This window comes from Helianthus annuus, chromosome 4, assembly GCF_002127325.2.
Source record: "Helianthus annuus cultivar XRQ/B chromosome 4, HanXRQr2.0-SUNRISE, whole genome shotgun sequence".
NCBI lineage: Eukaryota > Viridiplantae > Streptophyta > Magnoliopsida > Asterales > Asteraceae > Helianthus > Helianthus annuus.
Genome location: NC_035436.2, coordinates 191,601,560 through 191,620,563, shown reverse-complemented (window position 1 = coordinate 191,620,563; position 19,004 = coordinate 191,601,560). Strand labels below are relative to the sequence as shown.

The 19,004-nt window shown below is 39.2% G+C and overlaps 1 protein-coding gene and 1 long non-coding RNA gene across 2 annotated transcripts; one reads left to right on the top strand and one right to left on the bottom strand.

Moving 5' to 3' along the window:
- The first annotated feature begins 5,877 nt into the window (after positions 1-5,877).
- On the top strand, positions 5,878-6,178 carry LOC118491178. The gene is made up of 2 exons (XR_004890695.1): positions 5,878-6,064; positions 6,129-6,178. It is a non-coding gene; the product is annotated as an uncharacterized LOC118491178 (long non-coding RNA).
- Positions 6,179-13,970: 7,792 nt separating this feature from the next.
- Positions 13,971-16,302, bottom strand: LOC110937619 (gibberellin 20-oxidase-like protein). Its single transcript, XM_022180063.2, has 2 exons — positions 15,897-16,302; positions 13,971-14,857 (listed from the first exon to the last, which is right to left on the bottom strand). The coding sequence occupies exons 1-2, from the start codon at positions 16,262-16,264 to the stop codon at positions 14,212-14,214; spliced, it is 1,014 nt and encodes a 337-aa protein (XP_022035755.1). The 5' UTR covers positions 16,265-16,302; the 3' UTR covers positions 13,971-14,211.
- Between the last annotated feature and the right edge of the window lie 2,702 nt (positions 16,303-19,004).

Below are 19,004 nucleotides of genomic sequence, written 5' to 3'. Positions count from 1 at the left end.
TGATTTGATCGTCGGTGGGAAGTCACATTCTAACGAGTTTATCTATATATTGGAAGTTAGATCTTAGGAATGATGTTGATACATATTGATTTGGTCGTCGGAGGGAAGTCACATTCTAACGAGTTTATCTATATGTTGGAAGTTAAGATCTTGGTAAATGCTAGAATCGGCTTAACCCTAAAGCTTAGTCTGATTTTCATTGTAGCAACAATGTCTCTGGTGACATCAAAAGAAACAAAACCATACCGTATTTATCCAAGAGTTATTTGGTTGGATTAAACAATCTTGTGATATTCAGTAGATCAACTTAACTCAAACAGTTGATAAACCAAACCAATTTATGTATCATCCAACATGTATTATCTATAAACAATTCATGATCCAACATGTATTATCGATAAACAATTCATGATAACTTGTTTGATTAGCCAAATTGATTAATTATCAACAAGTGACAAATTGTATAATGTCAATATCAGTGGTGGAACTAGAAGAAAAATTCAGGGGTATCCTAAATTTTTTTTTTACCGTACATTTATAAAACAAAGCAATTTTTTTTACCGTACATTCAGTGGCGGATCATAGATTTTCTTTTTGTATGAAGTCAAGAGAAGAAAAGGATTCACATAAAAACAAAGGGTTTTATCTTTTTGTTTTAAAAACAATAAAACACAGTCTTCTTCTCCGTTGGTATCTGCAACTCCGGTCGCCTATCTTCTTCCAAATATTTTATTTTTCTTATCCATCTCTCTAATAGTACACTCAGGGGTATCCTAGTATTACATTCGGGGTTATTCGAATACATAAAACTGAGAAATAACATTTGTTTTACATTTCGGCAAAAAGTTGAGCCGTAGCCCGCGCTACGGCTAACACTACACTGGTTCCGCCCCTGGTCAATATACAATTGTAGATATGTCCATCGCAGGGTTTTTTTTTCGTAAGATGTCTTATGCATTGTTGATTACAACATCATGTCTAAGCTGATCGTTTAACTTTTATAACGGTAAGTTTAATGTGTATATGTGTGCTTATAAAAAATCTATCATTACAATGTGTGGTTAAACCACTATAAAGACAAAAATTCAAAATCACTATAACGACATGTGTAATTTGTTAATTATAAAAGTTATGTTTTGTATACAACATGAGTACTTACTATAACCACAATAATTTTCATGTTAATTCTTTGAAAAAGGGTTTCTAGATCACGTAATTTGTTTAATAATTTTGGTAGGCTGATTAAGCAAAACCATGTGAAAAGATCATCAGCATGCTTACAATATGACATTTTTTTATATTGAATATACTTTTTAAATAAGTGTTTAAATATTCATCAATTATAGAAGGGCGTCAATTTTCAAAATTTTCCCACTTTTAATGGGGCCTTGCCTAGTTGCCTTATGAAAGAAGCATTAAGCAACATACTTTAGCTATTAGATCCCAACACACTTTAATTACATTTACAAAAAATATGCATGCTTTTACTTATATGTTGTTTTTTTAAGAGTAAAGTCGTTTTTGTGTCCCTGTGGTTTGTGCATTTTAACTATTTGAATCTAAAAACCAAATTTGTCTTGATTTGAGTCCTTGTGGTTTGTATTTTTAACCATTTGAATCGAAAATGAAACCTCATCCAACCCTTTGAGTCCTTGTGGTTTGTATTTTTAACTCTTTGAATCCAACCCTTTTAGTCCATGATTTGGATGAGGTTTGCGTTTTGGATTCAAAGGGTTAAAAATACAAACCACAGAGACTCAAATCAAAACATGTTTAGTTTTTAGATTCAAATAGTTAAAATGCACAAACCACATAGACTCAAAAACGACTTTACTCTTTTTTTTTACCAACACACTATACCATCTATTAGTCTTCTTGTTATATATTTTAACCAAACCATTATACTTTTCTGTATTCTTCTTTTCTTTTCTTTTCGTTCCTTCAATCAACTAAATATATTACTATTAAATCACACTTTACAAGAAACATATCAAATATAAACTAAAGCTATTAGTCTCAAAAATAAATAAGAAATATAATAAAAAGAATAACCAAACACTAAAGCTGAATGCTAAGCAAATTATATCATTACACATATGTAATTTATGCCATTACATATATGTAATTCTTATGTAATTTCTATGATTACATGTATGTAGTCATATGTTTTCATTTATGCAAATTTTATGATTAATACTATCAAAATCATTCATAAAAAAACAAAACAATTGAATCGCATCAAATCCCCGCACGTGATCATGTGCACGCTTAAACTTTTCCACGCGTGATATGAGGGAGTGGCGGTGGTGTATAACGCTGTTCGATGCGTTGCCACATCCTCATCACGGGACGCTCCGTCCTCCCTAATAAGCTTATATAATAGGGGTCCATTTTTTCTATTCGTACTGAGCACCCGTATTTTCAGAGACGACCCGAGTTTAAAGTTAATATAATTTTGGTGGGTATTTTTTTTATCACAAAGTATAAAAATATCAATTCAAATCTCTTAGTGCTAGCTTGAAAACCTTGACATAAACCACCAATGTCATATCTACTAAAATAAAGACATAAACTGTTTAATAATATGTGAGTGGAGTTTTTATAATATAAAGAGTATAAAAAGTGGTTGTGAGTGGAGAAGAGAGAAAATGTTACTGTTCATCTGTATATTTCAGGGGACACTGTTCACCCCCTATAATTTTTTAATATATTTTGAAAGTGATTGTGAGTAGAGGAGAAAGAAAATGTAATGATAAAGGTATAAAAATATTATTTAATTGAAAAGGAGAAAGAAGATGTAGTGTTTTTTAGTGGAATTTAGGGTGAAAAATTGATGGAATGGATGTGAACGCTCTAAATACCAAGCTCGATTTTTTATAGCAAGACAACTATTGCTTACTTGTCCGATGAATCATAGATTTTTTGTGTGTATATTTATGTATTTTTGAAAAGTAATCATTATCTTCTACTAGTAACGTACCCTTATGAGTTTACGTACTGAAGAAACAGTGATCTAATTAAGGTATTAATTAGAGGGGTTTATGTTCCTATCATAGTGGTTAATCTTCCTTAAGGTATTTGAGCTTCGACTGGTTAATCAACCTGCAAAACAGAACACCGTTACTCGTTAAGAGGGGAATGTGGGGGTTTCCCTCTTAACCGGGCTCCGGCGTGAGAATAAGCGACTGCTTTGAGAGTAATTAAGTAGTTAAGAGTAAGAGCCGAGAGAATAGGATGAATAACCTGAGGAATGAAGGTCTCTATTTATAGCCGGAGAGGTGTAAGAGGTTGTGGGCTGATGGGCCTTGGGCCAGAAACGGACAACAACGAATATGCTCTTTGCCTTGCTGGCCTCGACTGCTTAGTGGCTTCTAGATGCTCGTCGGTGCTGGCGCACCTTGATTGGAGCCACGTGTCATTGTTGTCGGCCTTGTTGTCCCTTCTGTCATCAGCAGACAAGTGGAGATCGTGGGACAGTTGTCCCCGTCTCTTGATTGGTGCCATGTAGGCGTCCTTGTGTACTTATCGTCAGAAGATCGTGGCGCACGATTGAACAGAGCCTGCTGGACGCTCATTGGTTCTTTTTACTGCCACTTGTACCCTGTGTACCTCTGTAGGTAACAGCGCGTCTTCCTATGGAGAGGATTTTGTTTGATGGCAACTAACCCGCGCGGGGCTAGTGTGCTCACTTATGCCGTTGTTTTTATGCTAAGTGTTGCTATCTGAGTTTATTATGCGCTCTTCCTCGCGCGGGGATAAGTCACAATGTGATGTGAGCCGCGCGAGGTTGTTATTATCAAGTTGTTATGCTAAGGAGTATGGTCTTACGTGCAACCTGCTATGAGGTTTGCGCGACTTTTTGGGACCATACCCCTTCAAGTCCCCCCAGTCCAGTGCTGCACCATGCGCAACGCAAGTGGTTGGAGCTCTGGACTTAATAAAAATAAGAGAAGGGAAATTGTCCTTTTGGTCCTGACTTGTAAGGCGCATGTAGAAACTGTTGTTTCGGTGCGCAGGTACTAGGCAGGTGTCGAGTGATATCTTGCTTGTCCTTTTAAGCGCGCGAGGTATTAGTAGTTTACGTATATCTGGCGCGACTCATGTGACTTCTGCATGAAGTTACTTGCACGTTTTATGGCGGGAAACTTCGAAATTTGAACCTCTGACAGGTTGGTGAGATAAGTCGCTGAGGGCGACGTTTGAGTTGACCCCTGGCACGGGTGTCATCATGCCGCCTGCGGCGGTTGCACTTCATGTCAGGAGAGTGGGTGCCACGCGCGCGTGGTAACCGTCGTCCCTGTTTTCCCGCTCGACGTGGCAACCTCTCGTTGGTTGCCCTTGCGGCTAGTGCGGCACGGTTACCCATCGCATTAAATGCGATGGGTATAAATATCCGAAGAGAAAGGTGAGAAATTCACTTTCTTTTCGTTTCTTCTCCGATTTCCTCTCAAATCTCTTTGAATCTTCAAAGTGTTCTTCATTTTCTTCAAGATTTCTGCAAATCTTCAAACCCTCTTCGAGCCTTTTTTCCAGATCATCTTAAAAACATGAGTGAAGAGCATCAAGAGGTTCCTGCTAGTGAGGAAGGACCGGTTCCAGTCCTTAGATGGGACTTGGGTCTGTTCGAACAGATCGTTCGGAGCTTCAGATTCCCACCGGAGTGGGACGCCCGGTATCCGGCCCAGGGCCAAACCGCGGCTGATGCCCCACCCGGCTATATTACCCTTTATGAAGATTTCTTTCTTCAGGGTAATTTCCGGTTGCCGGCGACCAACTTTCTGGGTAGTATCCTTTCTTACTACCAGTTCCACATATCTCAGATGAGTCCACCTGGGATGGTGAGGGTGCGACACTTCGAGTTCTTATGCCAATCTCATGGCATCGAGCCAACTGTCGACAAATTTCGATCATTCTATCAACTCCAAAGGACGATGGGGTTCTTTTCGTTTGCAAGCCGAGGTGCGGCGAAGAAGATCTTGTTGAATCCACCAAAGAGTTTCCATGACTGGAAACCCAAGTTCTTCTTCATCAGGGAAGAAGTCGTGCCGGTCGCTATGACCTTTAGGGAATGGACTGAGGCCATACCCAAGGAAGATCTGCCGATCCCGAAGACGGCTTTGTGGTACCAACAGCTGACCTCAACCCCTAACCGGGTGTTTGGGGAAAATGTTCTAGTTGCAGCAAAGATGAGTGACCAGTGGTCACCTAGCAGTAGGGAGATTCCCGTTTTAAAGCTTGGCGATCAAGGTTAGTCGTTTGTTTGTTCTTTTTCTAAGTATGATTTCTTTGATTATTGCTTATGTATCTCCATTTATAGAAGTGCAACTTTACCAAGCTGCCTTCTCTACTTTTGGAGGCTCCATGGGCGTTCGCCCAGTGCGCGATGATGAAGAAGGCTGGTATGACCAGATTAAGGGGAACTTCATGTTTCCAGCTGCTGATGCCTTTGCTTCGCCGCCAACTGCTACTGAAGGTGCGCAATATCCAAAACCTCGTCCATTGCGCTCTGTGACTCTCGCTGGGAAAGAAACTTTCTATCTTTCCAGCGAGGAGTCCGTAGGATCTTCCAGCGGCGAGCTAAGCTCTTGGTCTAAAATATTTGCAGGTGTGTTGCGCGACCTGGGGATTGACCCAGAGGAGAAAAAGAAGAAACCGGTGAAGAAGAAGAAGAAAGCGGAGCCGGAGGTGACCAGCAAGGGCACTGGCCCTAGTCGCGCAACGGCTGCTGCTGGCAAAGGTACTCTTCGCCTTCGTCAACGTGACTTGGATGATTATGTGATCATCAGTGACTCATATGAAGGTTTATCTCATGTAGCTAAGGGAAAAGCTGGTGTTGGTGGGTCAAAAAGTTCTGGTAGCGCGGGTTCTCGTAACCCCGATGCTGGCGCGACCCCCAGTTTTCCCGAAGATGTAGAAGAGGAGGAAGATGCTGGTGCCCGACTTATTGGGCGAAAGAGGGGTAGGAGCGAGGCTACAACTGGTGTGGCCTCCGCGCCTCAATCTGTTGTGATCCCTGCGATAGGGAAGACGAGCAGGCTGCGCTCGTTGTATCAATTTTCTCCTGGTATGTTCTTTTCTTCTCTTCTTTTCTAAAAAACTTATTTGCTTATACTTGCCTTGTTTTGTAGAGATCAAGAAGAAGACCCCTGAAAAGGCGGTTACATTCGTTGAGGCGGGGGTAAAAAGGCCCAAGATAACCGTCAAGCCCACTGACGCTGCAGCTCAGGACGCCGCGAAGGCGGCTGAAGCGCAGCGAAAGGTGGAGCAGGCGCGTAAGAGAGAAGAAGAGAAGAAGATTGCGGAGGAGAAGAAGAAGAAGGAAGTAGAGGAGAGAGAGAAAAGAGAGGAGGAGGAGAGGAAGAAAAGAGAGGAGGAGGAGAAGAAGAAAAAGGAGGAGGAAGATAGGAAGCGTAGGGCGGAGCAGGAGAGACTGGCTGAGATGGCTAAGAAGCAGGCCTTGGAGAAGGAGATGGCGGCGAAAAAGGCTACGGATCAGCCTTTGAAGTCTCAAGGTCCTGAGGTCACCAGGCCAGCCAGCACCGGCCCTGTTAACATTTCGAAAGGGTCCGGCCGCTACTCTTCTAGCGGCGCGAGCTCTGGTGGAGCTGGGGGTTATAACCCCACTGTGGTAGGGGCGAAAGATACCGTTGGAGATATCTACTACAAGACATATACTGAAGAAGAGCGCGGTGATGCCCTCCATCAAGCCCCCTGGAGCTTAAAACAGAGGGATACATTTGCTGAGTTTAGCGCTTCGCGTGAATGGTTTTTGAATTCCTTCCCCCTGGTGAGGTTAATCGGCAAAGGGCAAAAACCCATGAGATGTTATATCGTACTTATATTCTTGGGGAGGCCAATGCCCGCTCTGCCAACCATCAGATCGTTCGCGAATGGCGGACGATGGTCAGAGAACGTGCCGATTGGGAGGGTTACCGCGAGCGTACTCTGAAGCGAATTGCGGAGTTTGAGAAGTCGAAAGCTGCGCTCGACGAAGAACGAGCCAAGTTTGAGGCTGACAAGAAGGCGGAGGAGTGGGGCCGCGAGGGGCTGCAGAAAAAACTCCACAATGCTGAGGAGCAACTGGCCAAGGAGAAGGCCGAGTTCAAGCGTATATGCGCCCAAGACAACGAGCGTACTTATGCTCTACGACAGAAGATCGTTGGTCTTGAGGCTACAGTTGCGGACTTGACCTCAAAGGTGGAGGAAGCGCAGGGTGAAAAAACTGCCAAGCAGCAGATGGAGGTTAGTTCTACTGATTCTCGCTCTTCCTTTTTGTTTACGAGATTTCTCTAAGTCAATTCTCAAGGTGTTTGTCAATTTTTAGGTTGAGCTGACTGAAGCCAAGGTGCAATTGTCTAACAAGGACAAGGATCTTCATGCCAAGGACGTTGAGATAGCGGAACTCAAACGTCGCTTGAATGAGCAAATCGACAGATGTGAGTCCTTGGAGATTGACCTTGAGGCTGAGAAGGTCAAGGCTGTTGATGCTGAGGAGGCGCGTGCTGTGAGTACTGCCGCGCTGAATGTGGCTCAAACCAACTACTCTGAGGCTCAAGGTATCGTCGATACACTTGTCTCAGAAGCGGAGTGGATGCGCACTCGTGGCGTAGTGATGGTAAGTGCCTTGTGCTTCTTTCTTAAGTTGATTTGAAGAGTTTTTTCTTTAATGCTTATCTTTTTGTTGAAGGTTGCCAACTCCATCTTGAATGCGAACGAGCTAGATCGCGCTGTGGCGGCTCTGACAGATGCGGCGCGTGCGGTGGGTCACCGAGGAGGTTACCTGGAGTGTGCTGATCATGTTGAGCAAATGCTTGGGCAAGAATTTGACACAAGCCACTGCTCAGTAACAGATTGTGCCGACGCTGCGCTGGCAAGTGCTGAAAATTCCTATGACAACCTCTCCTTGCCTATCATGGAGTTAGTTGTCGAATCGTTAAAGAAAGACGACTGGTGCCAGCGTCTTAAGGCAATCCTCGATCCACCAGTGACCGTAGAGGTGTCTGACGAAGAGCCTACTGGTGACGACGGTGATGATGGCAATGATGATGATGGTGAAGACGACGGAGATGATGGTGATGATGGTCGCGAAGGATAGGATAGTTTGTTTAGTAGGTAGTGGATAGGCATTTGTGCCTTTGTAATTTCTTCGAAAAATCTTATGTATGATGCTGCGCAGTTGCGCAAGTTGTTAATGAAACACTTTGTTTTTTCCGTTGCAATTCTTGCATTGTTATAAAAACTTATGCTAAATTAGTTCGAATAAATGGAAGCGTTTTCTAAGTATAAGGTGGCCACCCGGTCTCGCGCTTTGTTTGCGGAGGACCTTGGAGGTGGTTTGAACCATCTCAAAATGCTGGAGTGTTTTCGCGCTAATCAGAAGTGTAACATGCATTTGTAACGAAAAAACGATGTAATAGAACATGTCGTATGTTTTCATTCAAGTCAGAAGTTGGCTCTTAGGCCTTCATACAAATTTGCCAATGGCTCGTAGCCGGCGTGGCGAAATTGAAAAATGGCGCAAGGCCGAAAAGATTACATATAGCATTTGCGCAATTGTTGCGCATTCCAAGTTCTTGGTAAGATGTGGCCATCTAAGGTGCGCAATTTGTAGGCCCCTTTGCCCAGGACCTCATGAATCAGATATGGGCCTTCCCATTTAGGCGCCAATTTCCCTGGGCGTTCTGCATTTGACGCTTCGTTGTCGCGAAAGACGTACTCCCCTGGATTGAAGGTACAAATGCGAACCCTTGTGTTGTAGTACCTTTCCAGCTGGGTTTTGTATTTGGCCTCTCTGATTCTTGCGATTTCGCGTCGTTCTTCTAACAAGTCTAAGTCTAGACGCCTTTCCGCTTCATTGTCAACCGTGTTGACCGTGGTCATTCGCGGCGAGGGCAGGCCAATCTCCGCCGGGATTACCGCCTCTGAGCCATAGACCAGGCTGAAAGGGGTCTCGCCGGTACTTGTCTTTGGCATGGTCCGATGAGCCCATAAAATGCTTGGGAGCTCATCGACCGATCCGCGCCGCCTTGTTCCTAATCTGGCCTTTATCCCTTCGACGATGCATTTGTTCACACTTTCCACTTGTCCGTTGCCTTGTGGGTGCGCAACGGAGGTGAAAGTGTGTTCAATGTTCATCTCCTTCATCCAGTTCTTAAGATCGTCTGAAGCAAAGTTGGTGCCATTGTCTGTCACGATCTTGAGCGGGAGGCCGAATCTGCATATGATGTGCTCCCATATGAACTTGCGCACAATCATAGCCGTGGTGGATGCAAGGGCTTTGGCTTCTACCCACTTCGTGAAGTAGTCGACAGCTACTATGATGAACTTTACGGCGCCGGGGGCATCCGGGAAGGGTCCTACCATGTCAATTCCCCATTGTTGAAAGGGCCATGCGGTGGACACGGGGATAAGATCATTTTTAGGCCGCAACGTTTTTGGAGCGTGCCTCTGGCAAGAGTCACACTTGCGGATCTCCTTCATTGCGTCAACATGCATACCAGGCCAGTAGTAACCGGCGCTCATGATCTTCGCGACAACCATCCTTGGTCCGGAGTGGATACCGCAAATCCTTTCGTGGATTTCCCTTATCAAATAATTCGCGTCCTGGGGGTCCACGCAGCGCAGTAGTGGTCCCAGGAAGGATTTTCGGTATAAGATACCGCTGTTCATTTCGTACTGTAGGGCTTTGTTTTGGATCTTTCTTGCTTCCGCTTTGTTCTCGGGAAGCACCCCCTCTTGCAAGTATTGGATGATGGGGGTCATCCATGATGTCTGCCCTGTTTCGATTACGTTAACTTGGCGCAATAAAACCGATGGGTTCTTGAGTACCTCTATCCTTACATCCTTGGCGAGATGTTGAAAGGAAGTCGAGGCGAGCTTGCTCAGGGCATCTGCGGGCTTGTTTTCTGAGCGATTGATATGTATGACTTCGTGGGTTTTGAATTGTTGGAGCAGTTCTTTCGCTTGTTCCAGATATAAAGCCATGACTTCACCCTTCGCGTCGTATATGCCATTTACTTGACTGGCTATCAGGAGTGAATCCACATGTGCGCGCAAGTTTTTTGCTCCCATCTTGATGGCGAGGCGTAAGCCTGCCAGAAAAGCCTCGTACTCAGCTTCATTGTTGGTGTTTTTGAAGTCGAGCTTAATGGCGTAAGTAAACTCGTGCTTTTCTGGGCTCACTAGACGTAAACCTGCTCCCGCGCCATCTTCATTTGATGCCCCGTCAGTGTAAAGCATCCAAGTTTCCTCTGCTGTGCTTTCCTTGGGCGCCTCTATCATCTCACATTCCTTGATTTTATCAGCCGGCACTTCTGTGATGAAGTCGGCGAGGACCTGCCCCTTAATGGCTGGGCGCGGCCTATACAAGATGTTATGGCCGCCCAGTTCAATGGCCCATTTTGCCAACCTGCCTGATGTCTCAGGCTTCTGAAGTATAGTGCCAATGTGGAAGTTGGTAAGCACAGTTATCACATGGCCTGTGAAGTACCGGCGCAATCTTCGGGAGGCGTGTAGTAGTGCAAGAACCAGCTTTTTTGTGTGTATATTTATGTATTTTTGAAAAGTAATCATTATCTTCTACTAGTAACGTACCCTTATGAGTTTACGTACCTTGTATTACAAAAGGAAATCTATTAATTATTGCATGAAGTTTAAAACTTAATTACCATAATTATACGGTGAGATATCGCTTAGAGACTCAGTGACGGATCTAGAAAATCCGTATAGGGTAACATTTCAATAAAAAGAGGCAACGAAATCGAAAAAACGTTAGATTTTTCCAAAATTTATATTAGCGTCGGAGCGTCAAGGGGCAACGTTCTATCACTCTCGAACTACTCGACAATAAGAGATTTGGTTTTAACTATCTGATAGATATGGCTTATTGCAAATCTATGTTTTCTTAAACTCTCTTTATGCTGTTTGCATTGTGAATGAGTGTTGCGAATTTTGCTAATTTTATGCAATTCATACAAATTTCCAGAAGATAATCAAAAGATTTAAGGCTAGCTATATGTAAATTAACAATATTCAGACGATGCCTTTTTGGTTAATTCATATCAACTAATTATTTCTACATATGTTCCAACTTATTCAATGCAACTTTAATATTCTAATAATATTAAACTAAAATGGTAGATAAATATATCTAAATATTTGTTTATTCCCGCATTAAACATGATGACCTAATAAATAATGTTTGGCACTTTGGTTGGCATCATTCTCTCAATAGTTGGAAATATTTTAAAGGGATAGAAAGTTTATTTTGGCTAGAAAGAATATGAAGTAGTAGGATCATGGTTGCAAAAGTCGCTAGGCGCTCCCTAGTCGGATTCGGGAGTATTCGGGAAGTACTCGGCTTAGGCGGAGATTACTCGGGGAGTAATTGGCCTGGGAGAACAGTACTCGTGCCTCGGCAGCCTACCTTGTAGCGAGTACTCGGGGAGTACTCGGAGCCTAGGCGGGACTTTCACAACCATGAATAGGATTATGATGTATGACAAAATTTAAAATAAAGAGTAAGTGTATTTTAGTCAATTTTATCCAATCTTCTCCCTTCTTTTTCTTTGTGTAACTTACCCACCATTTTCAAAACCTACCATCTTCAACCTTTTCTTCACTTTCTATCTCAATAATCACTAGATTATAGTGCGATTTTCGTCACCAATCAATGATTCAAACACCCAATCAACGTGTTCTTCAACTTTTGAAGAAACCCAGTTTAATTTCATACAACATCTCATTTTTCCCTGTGATTTTGAAGCGAATCACTCGAGTCGTTCGATTCGGTCGCTGATAAGTGTTTCTAACATTCAAATTTCTTCAATCGGTGAAGAAATCTGAAAAAATCGGCTTCGATCTATGTAAGAAATTTTTGAATTGCATTTTTACGATCTGGGTTTTTGAATTGAGTCATTGTGTTTTACAATCTTGGCGGAGGTCCGGGGGTAGCGCCCCTGGGAGAAGGGTCCAAGGGGCGGCAGCCCCTGACGGGGTCCAAGGGGGCAGAGCCCCTGGATGGGGTCGAGCCCCATTGATGGACATTTGAAGGTGACACACGGACGCACCCCATGGTTCAGGCACCACTCTATGAACGCTTAAAGATGACATTTTGGTAATGTTACTTGGTCAACTAACATTTTTGTAATTTCCTCTAATATTAATTTGGGCTTTTAAATTTTAAGTAATCCGGCCAGTTCAAAGTACGAATATATGTATTTAAGGGCCCTTTTATAAAGTCACACATAATATTTAAAATCTTGAGAACAACCCTGAGTATTTAACTCACATTTTTTTCATAAAATACTCACTTTTGAAGTTTTACCTAATAAAATTCGGCCTTCTTTAGCTTATGTGTAATGGGCATTATAAGGACATGAAAGAGTATAATAATGCCTCCACACCATCTCCCATGGGCATTATAGGGGCATGAAAAAAGTGAGAGAGGGACATTTAAATAATAATGTCCAATGAAGAGGTACGTAAAAAAAGGAAATTAAAAAACAAAAGAACATTAAAGGACCTTAATTATTATATGTGGTGTTATAATGCTGACGTGATGAAAAATATTCTATTAAGAAACATTAAGTATTACATATTGTCTTAGAGCCCTTCCCAGTTGCCACAAGTGCTTCCATAAATAATAAGCTATGTTTACAAAAACTTCGATTCTAAGTAATAAAGAAAGGCCCAACTTGAAGAATGGGCAATTTTTGGTCAAAGATTTTCTAAAAGAAATCCTATTTGATTATCAAAATTATATCATATATACTAAAATCATTGATAAAAACTGCATAAAATTGCACATGATACATCCATTACACACACATAGCCATTTTTTTCTCAAAAATGCACACCAAATGTATTATTGAGCACGACAAACTATATATTGTATTATATATACTGATAAAAAGACAACTATAAATAGCATATATAAGCTTTGTACTCTATATTTTATATATGCATTTTGATTAAATATGTGTTAATTAAATAACTATAATCATGGAAGACAAAAGAACAAGATTTCCACAATCTACAAGGGAAGCACTTGTTTTGAATTGGATGTGTTTGCCATGAAAGGTAAGCACCAAAACAAAGCATTACTTTCCATGACACCAAACAATAAGCGGGCGAATTTAAAATTCAGATAAAATGATTACTACAGTTTTATTGTTTTTATTCAGTTATATTAATATAAAACTAATAATTAGATTTATTATAAATATACAAGCTTTACCACTAATATTTTAGCTATTCTTAACCAAATTAGCCAATATAAATCATTAATTAGTTGAAAGAAGTTGATGAACTTAAGGAACGTGTGTAGGAAAACTAGTATCAATTTCAAAGGTAAATTTATCCTACAAAGTCTCTTAAATCTATGAATGATACAAAGACACAAAAGATCACAAAATATAACACAATGGATTAAAAAATATAAAACGATGCCGAAAAATATAACGTAATGCCGAGAAAAAAAAACACTATGAATCGCAAAAAAAAAAAGACACGGTGATGAAAACAATAAAAAAAACACAATGTCAAATAAAAAGACAAAATAATTTAAACAAATAAAACCTACAAGTTAAAAATCCAAAAACGAAAACCTAAAATCTAAGATCGCAGAGTTCGACGAGAAGATTCCGAATATCGCTAGAATGAATTCAATCAGAGTACGTTTGATACCCTTCCTACGACATCCTATTTTTAAGAGAGTATGTATCGAAACATTTTCCTCAATTCCAATGGTTAATATAAAACTCTAATGCACTAAGTAGTGTTTGATATTAAAAAGAAAGTGGAATAAAGTGTTTATGTAAAATTCTATTTAATATAAACTTAATTAACTATAGGAATTTATATTTGTGTAATATAATTTTGTTGTTTCGGTATGTAACTAAAAATAGGTATGAGGGTAGTTAATTAAATAGACGTTAGATAGCTTCCAACCAATTAAAAAATGTTACATGTGTTACATGATAGCATTAATTTATTCATAGTTTTAGTAAATAATACTGAATATTTGTACAGCAATGACTGAAGTTTACATGAAATCAAAAGCAACCAAACCTAGCAAGCATCTATACATACAATAATAAATCATATATCCTAGAGAACAACTATATTTTTCACACTCCCAAATTCATATATTAGAGTTTCATATAAGTTCATATGCATGAGTTTATCACTGCCAAGATGATAGATTTGGGTCTATTGTGTTACGGCTTGGACTTTTGTACACAATTCATTCTTGGCGTTGTGCGCGACAAAATCTTTAACGGTAAACCCAACTTTTTCAAACTTTCCCTCTTCGTTACTCTCTCGGAATTTCAAGTAATCCAAGCAAACAAACGGCTTGTAAAGTCTCATGTCCTCATTGCCCGCGACTTCATTAGGAGCCAAAATCACCTTCTCATCCTCAAAACACCAAAAGAAAGCAATCGAAAGCCGGTTTACTGGCTTTTTCAACACAACTCTATGTTCAGATGAGATGAGCTTGTCATTGCTCCAAGCTTGCAACAAGTCCCCAATATTTACAACCAAAGTCCCTTCACTTGGAGCAATGTCCATCCACCTCCCCTCTTGTTTTGATTTCACTTGCAAACCTCCTGTTTCATCTTGATACACAATTGTTATGCAACTCATATCTGTATGCATACCTAGCCCTTCTATGGTTTTCATGTCCTCTAAATTGGTTGGAGGTGAATATCTGTTTATTCGTAAATAGCCGTGACAGTTTTTGAAATCTAAGTCGTAGAATCTTGTATCGAACCCATCTCCTAGGACCATTAACGCGATCTTCATAATCTTCTTTGCCAGTTCGGTCATTTTCTTCCCGTATTCTTCCAATATCTCGCTATAAAACAACAAAAAATAATGTAACCCTTTAAATATGTGACAAATTCATGGTTTGTAATCAATCAGATTTTTTTTAATGGCCAACAAAATCAATTCCGAGCACTCTCGGGGCACCCACTGGACCAAACGGAGTACTCCGAGAGTAAACTTTTTGCCTTCACATGTATATAAAAACAAGGTTTAAACTAAATATTCAGCATTAGGCCGGTCGGGGCGCTACGTGGTGGGACGGTGACCACGCGTGGAACCCCGTGGAACACCACTGCCACCCAACTTCATCATACGTGAACTTGAAAACGCGTTGTAGCCACAATGCGTGAAGATTGATGAAGATTGTGATGAACACTGCGATGATGAAGATTAGTTAATTTTGAGCTAGTGATGAGCATTTCTACTAAAATCCATCACTAGTGATGGAATGAAGCTCGAGGACGTGACGGAACTTGATTGGGTGTTATGAGTAATGGAAAACCATCACAGTGGAGCGCCCCTACCCCGTTACGATTTTTTTTTTCCACATGTAAAACATAAGTATTATTTTATCAACAATGGTTATTAAAATTTTAGTACAAATAGTTATATGCACTACAAGTTACCTTACTTTAGTTTTTTTTATTTATTACGGGGATCTTTATAAAAGTACTTAATCATTTGTTAAAAAAATACTGATCAAGTATATGTCAAATCAAATGATAGACACGGTTCATTGTTTCTTCATCTTTCTATTTTTAGGATTTTGTTAAAAAAATTATTCTTGTAATCTATTACTTGATTATATTTTCTTTTGGAGTAAACCCTATAAAGTAGATTACTTTTATCGACGTCTTAATTCCTAGTTTATCGTTGATAAATATATGAACTGGCGGTAATCTATCAGTTGATCAAATTATGTGAAAGAGTTAGTGTACAAATTATTCTTTGATTGCCATCTTATTTCTAGTTTGTTACAAATAACCATTTGAAAGAAAAAACAACACTATAAACTATATCATGGTGCTCAAAAATAAAACACAAGAACAAAAAACATCGATCCATACCCGAATTCATGACGAATATTATTGTTGAATACCACATCAACTGAACCTTGAGCAGATGAATGAAAATCTGGTCCAGAAACCCTAAAACTTTCAAAATATGGAGATGCAATGAATTGGGGAGTGTAAGTTTTGATGGATGAAGAAGGACCAAGTTTAAGCTTTACTTCACTAGGAAGATCAAAGAGTTGATTAGAGAAAGATTTGATATTTTCAAAAAGGTCCTTGGAGATTCCATGGTTGACAATATTGAAGAAACCCCATTGATGACAAGCTTCAGAAAGAGAAGACATAGATGAAGGTTGTAATGGCTTTGAAAGGTCTAGACTTGGGAGGTTTAGGGTTGTTTCAAAAGCAGAACTTGAAACCATGTTTTGTAGATAAACAAACAACTCAAAGAAAAGTTTGATTTTAGGGTTGTAGGTTGTAGGTTATAGGTGTAGGGTTAGTTATATATATGTAGTAGATCATGGTTTTGTTAGTTAGGTAAATAGTTGATTGGATTTTAAATAATTGTATTTGTGATCTTATGATTAAAATAATAGCATAGTTTATTTGAAAGATATTACAATAATATTATATTTTAAAAAATAATTCATGTTCATTGAAAAAAAACTTAAATCATAAAAATATATCATACGTTGAGTTAGTTAAATTGGACTACAACAAAATAAATCGCTCGATATGCTAAATTTAACTCCCATGTCATTACGTGAACCATTTATAATTATTAAGGCTTGTTTGTCTTGAGAATTATGATTTGGTTGAATTCGCACATGTTGTCGAAACAGTTACAATTAGTAGTCACATGAGTTGCTCAAAATGTTTGATTTAACTCTCATGTAATTGCGTGTAACATTTAGAATTCTTAGACCATCTGTTATGGGCGTGACGACCCCCACTTCAGAGTTAGCTCAGTGCCGCCACATCACCAACAATCCACCCCTTTACGTGTGGTTGGAACCATGCCTTCCCCCACGCCCCACCGGCGAGGTGTTCACTCTCCATTCATGCCAAAAACCTGCAAAAGTGACCCACGTCGAAGCCAGCTCGAATCCTCCCTCATCGACACCCATTATGTATGTTCTTAGGGTTTATTTGTCATAAGAATTCTATGACTTTTTCGAATTCTAACATGTTATTCGTATAATCAAATTAGTCACAAATCACAATTAGCGATTATTCTTATTATGTTGGTAATACATTTTTTTAGCACTGAGTAGTGTGTCAAATCAAATTAATATATTGCTATAACTTTCGAATGGGTTAATTAGCTTTCAAACTTTTTCTTTAATTCGTTTTCTTTGTTAAAGTTTAATAGGTAAATCTAATTATTAAACTATATGATGATCTAATTCTTAATTGAAGCACAGCAAACTTTGGTCGTGGCCGTCTTTATCAAAACTTTTTGCTTTCAAAATGTTCCAAGATTTGCTTTAACTATTACAAGGCCTCTATTTGACTATTTGTTTTTGTGAGATAAAAAGATAATAAAACTTTTTATAGAAGTATTTAGGACTCCAGTGGAATCTGAGTTCGATTAACTAAGTTGAATGTATCTTGGCTCACGATCTCGTATTTGATTTGTTCCTTTTTTTGTGTAAAAGTTGAGATCGGACTCATGTGCTATATACTAGGGGTTGGTCCGCGCGATATGGCGGATGTCACCGGGACTCTTTTAAAGAGCGCAATCTAACCTGACAAGCGTTAAACATTGATTATTATTATTATTATTATTATTATTATTATTATTATTATTATTATTATTATTATTATTATTATTATTATTATTATTATTATTATTATTATCATTATTATCAATATCATTATGTAGATATTTAGTAATTATATACCTAAGTATTTATATAAGATAATACTTAATTTAAATAGCATTTAGATATAAAAATATAAGAAGTAAATGTAATTTAAAAATTAATTAATATAAAGTATTATAAATTAGATGATACTTATTGTAATAAATTGAATGTTGTGAAGCCTTAATAAATGTCAAAAAAAAGTGTAGACAAATTAAAAATTACTGTATAAATCACTTGTACCATACGCAACAAAATTAATACTAAACATCTTAAAGTGGAGAGTAAATTACAAATCTATCTTTCGTGTTTCAACCCTCTAGACTAACATAAAAGACAACTGAAAAGAAAACCAGTTACTAATCTTTAGCAGTGATTGTTAAAAGCTGATTGAAATTGTATTTGTGTTCGAATCATACCAAATGAGTATTTGAATTAGTTTATTTTTAAGATTTAAGAGATTATTGAAAATTTTGAGAAATCAATAATCTTGCTTTTTACAACATGTAATTGTAGACCATCCGGTAAACTCTTTCCACAACCAGGTGGGGCCTGATGTTGAAAGGTGGGGTCGCGGGGAACATTGTGACGTGTGTAGTGTTGCCACTAGCGGCATTCTCACACATGATAAAAGGGTCGTGAGTTGTGGAGTTGGGTGTCACGCATCTCTCTCGTATTAAAAAAAACTACTAAAAATTATAAATGATAAATATGTGTATGATGGGTATATCTATGGTGGAAAGATGAATAGCGAAGAACGATGATGATGTAAAGTTAAGTTAAACTAAATACGGATAAAAATGAGGAGTATAGCACAAATGCTTATGGTGAACTGCGTGGGTGTGGGAAAGAGTGCGGTGTGCCCTTTAACTGTGCGGCAACATGTTGAAAATCGGGGATTTGTCACCGCATAGGGGAAGAAGGGAGATAGTTGGATTATGGTGGGGCCCACTTTTTTCAACCAATCACAAATTTTTTTATTTAAAAAAAATAGTTTACCTTTCCCCAAGAGAGGTGACCACCCTTTATGCTTTAATGTAAGAGGTAGGGGTGTGCAATAACCGAACCGTTAGCCGAAATCGAACCGAAAACCGACAAAACCGAACCGAAATTAACCGAAACCGAATTAACCGAAAGTCGGTTGACGGAAATTTTTTTTACCATCGGTTAACCGAACCGAATCATTTATTTTATTTATATATTTCTAGCTTTTATACCTCAATTTCATGTATTTCATGTTTTATACTTTCATTTCATGTAATAATACCTCTATTTCATTTATTTATGCCTTCATTTC

Coding starts and splice junctions, on each gene's coding strand:
- LOC110937619 (XM_022180063.2), bottom strand. CDS start 16,264: ATGGTTTCAAGTTCTGCTTTTGAAACAACCCTAAACCTCCCAAGTCTA. Junction 14,858..15,896: donor AATATTCGTCATGAATTCGG/GTATGGATCGAT, acceptor GTTGTTTTATAG/CGAGATATTGGAAGAATACG.